We start from the raw sequence: 6,207 nt of genomic DNA, 5'->3' as shown, positions 1-6,207 counted from the left end.
AGTATCAAAGTTCGTCTCCACAAGGACTTTTGAACTAAATAAATGCAATATCAACTAAAAACAATTTAAAATGAAGTAACCAATTCAAGAGAACAGTTGAGTGATTAATTCTGGAATTAAATGTAAATAATCAAATTTAATTAAACTAAAAATTAGAGACCGATTGAAGTAATTCTGTGTGAATTTCAGATGTGAGAAAATGGATCTAGGTGGTTAATTCCCCTCTGTTTCGTTCCAGTTGTTACAGCAATGGTTCAGCAATTATATCAGAGTTAACAGATTTCATAAATGCCCAGCAAGTTTTTCCCAAAACTTACAGTATATTTTCTATAACCCCCTCAACACATTCCTGCATTAAATCAGGTTATAAACAATCCAACAAACACCAAATCTCCAGTTATACAAGGCAGCAAAATATTCCTATTCCACTACTCAAAATTACCTAAAACTAGGCAAGTTCTTGCATCAATTAAATGGGTTCAGCTGGGTTTTACTTTTCCAAGTTAGATCAAGCTTAATAAATGTTAAATATGGCCAGTACATAACATTCAATCAACATTCCAGCACATTTAATTGAACAATGATATAATTACTCTAACCATGCATTCAAACTATTACTTCATACAAAGGGTTCATAACCACCCAAATCTCTTAAAAACTTAGTTCATAACTGAAATTACAAACACATAACCAGAAAGTAGAAGTTCCATAGAGTTTGAGTAGAAAAACTAGATAGAAAATTAATACAAAATGAGAGGGAAAGATTAGAGAGAGAGATGAGTTGGTGAGCTCAAGTCCCCCTCAGTGCGTCTGCCTTCTTCTCCTCTTTTTGGTACTCCTTTCTCTGTTTTCGTCCTCCCTTTTCTCTGTGTACTTCTCTCTAAACAATTCAGAATATCTTCAATAATGGGGGTCTCTTCTTTTCGGCTCCTCCCTTCCTTTTAGGGTACTTTCCTTTAAACAATTCAGAATATCTTCAATAATGGGGGTCTCTCTTCTTTTGGGCTCCTCCCTTCCTCTTAGGGTACTTTCCTTTACCCTAATAGGAAAGTCAATTCCCACATTGTCCTCCAAGTGCCACATCACCCAGCTGACTTAAGTTATTAAAATTCTAGCCACATAGGCGCTGATTTCACTCATTAAGTCCAGCTGTCTTCTAGCCACGTTACCTGCCTGATCCCTTGCATTGCTGTGTAGTGATGCTACAGCATTGAAGTAGCAACACGCCCCTTTCAGAATTCGTTTTTCCCCTTGCTTCCAGCAGTTCCCTTTCACATATTTTGTAAGCTTCCTTTCCTGATTAATACAACACAATAATTTACATAAAAACACTGAAAAATATTATAATACAAACCTAACTCTTACCCTGACTCACTACCTAGAATAACACACTAAAACTGATAAAATTACATGAAATAAGGACTCATTACTCTTTTTAATTTTGAAAAGCAAGTTCAAAGATTATAAAAATAACTCTAAATCCTAGAGTTATCAATCATCATCTACCTGAATCATAATAATAACTCACACATAATCTTGTTAATTTACCATCCTCATAGCATAAATCATATTAAAACAAAACAAATAAACAACATAATGTTACCTCAATTTTTATGATTAATCCATACACCTTCACCGATTTTACGCAAGTATATATTGCCATCATACTGGGTTGCAAGCACAATTCACCATTGTCTAATGAAACATCGTGTTGCCAATAATAACAACGATAACCATGATAATAAGACACCTGTAACTTCCTAAATTACTTTTTTATATATATAATAATAATAATGTGTGATTTTTTACCTGTAATAAAACAAAATATAAATATTAAAATAATAAAATAGAAACTATTCATTCTAAAAAAACTATCAATAATTACCTAACTAATATTGTTAAATTCAAATATAAGTATTTTGTCAAAAAAAATTCAATTATAAATAATAAAAATATTGCCAAAATATATATATATGAGAAAATTATCAGGTAGTAATTGTTTTTACACTACCTATAAATACTTTTAGTACTTTCGTTATATAGAAAAGTTCCAACTTATTTTTTTTAAGTAGCAGTGTAAAACATAGTTAGGAACCTCTCACAAAATTTTAGGAAATTCCGTATACTATAGATGCTGAAATTAGGATTCAAATAATTTGTTACACGTGAGTATAAATATCGAAACAACTATAAATATCAAAGCAAGTACACATGCAACAAGCTGTTTAAATCATGATTTCAGCATACTAAATTATTCATAATTTACTAAAAATTTGTGAGAAATCTTAAGTAACTACATTATACTCCATCATGTAAAAAAAAAGACTTACAACTTATTCATATGCCAAAAATACTAAAAATGCTTATCAGTAGTGATTAAAAACAATCACTACTATAGTAATACCCATTTATAAATATAAAATAAGTGTCTTAGTAAAACTAAACAATTGTCGGACTGTAAGAAAAATACGTACCAACCATAATTAGCATTCATCATAAATAACTGTCATCGAAAAATTTGCTAACTGTCACCTAGAATATTAATATTGGAATGGCAGAAATACTTACAGTACAGTAAAACATAACTTAATTAATGAAGCAATCTGATATTTATTATCATCATCAATTATGTTACTTCAGTAGATTCGTCCTCTGGATCCTTAAAAGTTATCTCTGAATGCTTGGCTCTCATTATTATGTCCCGAGCAGGTAATCTTATCTTTGTCAAAACCTTGAGGTACAAGGCACCTAGCTTCCATCTCAGAGCATAATAACAGGACCAATTTTTGTTTCCCATCCTGGCATAGTCCTGCACAAAGCTTATACAATATATCCAAATCAGGAATCACAGATCTGTAAAACATTTCCTTTAAGACTTTGACTGCTCCATCAAAATCTTCATTCTTGCAAAAGGTAGAAATCAACATTTCGAAAGTATGTGCATTCGGATGGCAACCGCCCCTGACCATGCTTTTATATATCTGAAAGGCACGGTCAGAGTTGTTCCTCACACATTGCCCTCTAATCAGGGCAGAGAAAGTAGATGCATTTGGAACTAAGTTCTCCTTATCAAGATCTTTAACCAGATATGCAGCTTTCTTTGTCTTGCCTTCCTTACATAGTCCCAAAATCAAGCCATTATAGGTCAGAATATCAGCCTTTACTCGATTCCTTGACATCTCCTCATGAAGCCTACTACCCATTTCACAACTACCCTCTTGGCCATACCCATTTATTAAGATATTGTATGTTACAGTATTAGGATCCACCTTTATGGCCTTCATCTCACTAAAAAGTCTATTTGCTTCATGTAATTTCCCTTCTTTGCAGAAACCATTGATAAGAGTGTTAAAAGTAATCACATTAGGGTGTATGCCATTCTTCCCCATCAATGTTTTGAGGTTCATAGCCACGCTCAGAAGACCTTTATTACAGTATCCTGAAATCAGTGTGTTATAGGATGCAACAGTAGGACTACAACCCATATTCTCCATCTCACCAAAAACCTCAGCAGCCTTGTCTAACTTACCAAGCCTACAATAAGCACACATTACCATATTAAGAGTAAAAACATTCGGTGAAATCCGATAGCGCCGCATTTCCCTATGGAATGCTAATGCAATATCAACTCTATCAAGACCAAGCAAAGAGCTCATATATGCATTGCAGGACACAACCGTTGGCAAAAAGCCATAATCCTTCATTCTACAGAAAGTGTCAGTGGCATCTCTAAACTTTCTCATATGCGCAAAAGTCTTGAAAAGGGAGTCGAAAACAAAAGCAGAAGAATTACATAACCTATACGAATATACTAGTGCTTCAAACAACTTAGAAGGAAAGTCTATCGAATCTGAGGCAAGAATGGTCCTCAAAATTGCTTCCGCGGACTTAAATTTACGGTTTCTGGTGAGAATGTGGAGAATAATGGAAATGGTTTCCAGAGTCTGCAAACTAGGCTTCTGAGTCCCAACCCAGTTGAAAAACTCAAGTGAAAGAACATGGTCCTTCTGAATCTTTAAAAGAAGGTGCTTTACCCTAAATGCGGTCAAGCCATTCGATATAGAGTCAAGCTTAGTCCATTCGGAATGAATTAGATGGCTGTGGCAAACATTAACAAAATCAAGGTCTTGTCCATGGGGTTCGGGAATCATTCTGTGGGGTAATGGAATCGGATTCCAGTTCCTTCTCCTCAAAATCCCAGAAATTATAGGTTCAGTAGTGATAGATTCTTTCTCAGTTGAACTTAGAAAAGTTGAAAACCCACGAAATGGGAACTTACTCATGACCTCAAAAATATTTCAGCCTCTAGTAATTGAAATGATTGGGTAACCCAAATTTTGTATGATGAAAAGGAGAACTGGGTTTCAATCCATTAACAGAGAAAAGAGAAGCTTTTACATGAAGACCTACTAACCTTGTTGAAAGGCAGAGAATGATGACCTTTACTTTGTTATGTAACAAATACAACCCGACAGGCTATAGTAATCCCTGTTAAAAATTCTTGCTTATCCAACGAAATAAGAACGTTGTCACCACGTGTCTCCTTCTGAAAGGACGACATTTAGCGCTTACAGAAGAAGAAGAAGAAGAAGAGCTTAATCATATTTGCAAAAAGAAGGCAAGAAGAAGAACCCTGAAGTCTGAACTGCAAAGGAAAGGCCGTGATGGTAGCAAGGCCTAAAAGCGGTACGAATAATTGAGGGATTTGGTTTGGGGGAGAGGGATGGCTAGCGGCGGGAGTTTGTCCTGTTTTAAACATCATTGAACATTAACTTTAAAACAAGTTGAAGCAAAATCTAATGATCCTTTTGTCTAGATTACATACTTGTACATATGACAGCCGTATACTTAAATATTATATATGTACCACAACCTGCAAAGCCTGAAATATTTATCATTTACTTCAATCTTTTGCAACCTTAATGAAATATTTTGTCTTCTAAACCTATATGTTCCTCTTTTTATCCTCAATTTAATTTCTGAATAGAGTTTACCTTCAGTGATGATAACACTATTTTGGGATGCACATCGATTACTTTAGCAGCAAATTCAAATTTGAGAACAGTGAAATAGGCTGCCTCCGGAGCACTACACTGAAAAAACGAAGTTGCTCAACAATTTAAACAGTATGTATGAATTCACGATCAAAAATAGCAAAGACTTTGCAAATGGAGAGAACAACAAATAAATATCTTTGAAAAATGTAATGTATGCAAAGAAAATCATATCAGAATTCACAATAAGCCAACACACCAAAAACTGGTTCAGATCTAAATAATAAATAACAAAACTGAAAATCAATTACTGCACTTTTGATATTGTAAAACTGTTAAATCTATTGCTCATGAAAGCTAAAAATCTGACCTCGAAATCTCTGTGATACCTTATGGCTTATGATGCCAACGAACGCAAGGAGACCCGGAGACGGAGAGGGCGGGACGTCGTCGAAGGAGCTTGGCAGTGGCGGATAAGACTCAACGCTCCGGCTGGGTGCCGGAATCGAGTCGACTGGGTCAGTTGGGAGAAGCGGCGAGTTTAAGTGTTGAGGTGAGAGAGAAGGGGGCTGTTGACGGAGGAGAGAGAAAGATAAAAGTTATGTCGAATTATAATTGCCTTTAAGAAACTTTTTTATTAAAAATTAATATATAATATTTTTTTTAACTGACATTTTTGTTTAAGGGTGTGATTATTGTTACACATTTTTTTTCTCCTCTTACATAATTTTTAATTAAATCTCTCTTAAAATTAAAAAAAAAATATTTTGCACACCTCTTAAATTTTTCATAAGTACAATATTACCCATAAAATTTTCTTTCACACACCCCCTTACATTATCACGGAATTTTGAGTTTTTATGTTTAATGTGTTGTCCTAAATCAAAAAAAAAGCTAGACCCTCTAATCATTTTAAAAAAATACAAATATTTTAACAACACCCAAAATACTCATCTCATAATTTTTCTCACTCACTTTCTCTTCTCTCTTCTCTCTTGCCTCTCTCTCTCTCAACCCATTCCTCTCAACTCTCTATCTAGAAAAAAAAATCTATGATTAAGGTAAAATATAAGAGAACTCAATATAATAGTAAATATTTATTACTTAAAACATTAAAATACTACATTTTGAACAGATTTGGGCATGATTTTTTTATTTTTGCGATTTTTTTCAGATCTAAAACTTTAAAATCTGCAGAAAATCGACGTGGTTC

At 34.0% G+C, this 6,207-nt stretch overlaps 1 protein-coding gene across 3 annotated transcripts; it reads right to left on the bottom strand.

Moving 5' to 3' along the window:
- Positions 1 to 581: 581 nt before the first annotated feature.
- On the bottom strand, positions 582 to 5,620 carry LOC133796583 (pentatricopeptide repeat-containing protein At4g26680, mitochondrial). 3 transcript variants are annotated; one of them, XM_062234158.1, is made up of 5 exons: positions 5,365 to 5,620; positions 4,995 to 5,093; positions 2,569 to 4,746; positions 1,604 to 1,809; positions 582 to 1,296 (listed from the first exon to the last, which is right to left on the bottom strand). In XM_062234158.1, the coding sequence occupies exon 3, from the start codon at positions 4,281 to 4,283 to the stop codon at positions 2,661 to 2,663; it is 1,623 nt and encodes a 540-aa protein (XP_062090142.1). In that variant the 5' UTR covers positions 4,284 to 4,746; positions 4,995 to 5,093; positions 5,365 to 5,620; the 3' UTR covers positions 582 to 1,296; positions 1,604 to 1,809; positions 2,569 to 2,660. The 3 variants fall into 3 exon arrangements, with proteins under 3 accessions (XP_062090142.1, XP_062090141.1, XP_062090143.1); XM_062234157.1 differs by having other exon boundaries at positions 1,604 to 4,746; XM_062234159.1 differs by having other exon boundaries at positions 1,604 to 4,746; positions 5,384 to 5,620.
- Positions 5,621 to 6,207: the final 587 nt, after the last annotated feature.

Source organism: Humulus lupulus, chromosome 8 (assembly GCF_963169125.1).
Source record: "Humulus lupulus chromosome 8, drHumLupu1.1, whole genome shotgun sequence".
Classification (NCBI taxonomy): domain Eukaryota; kingdom Viridiplantae; phylum Streptophyta; class Magnoliopsida; order Rosales; family Cannabaceae; genus Humulus; species Humulus lupulus.
This window is presented reverse-complemented; position numbering and strand designations above follow the sequence as displayed.

Coding starts and splice junctions, on each gene's coding strand:
- LOC133796583 (XM_062234157.1), bottom strand. CDS start 4,283: ATGAGTAAGTTCCCATTTCGTGGGTTTTCAACTTTTCTAAGTTCAACT.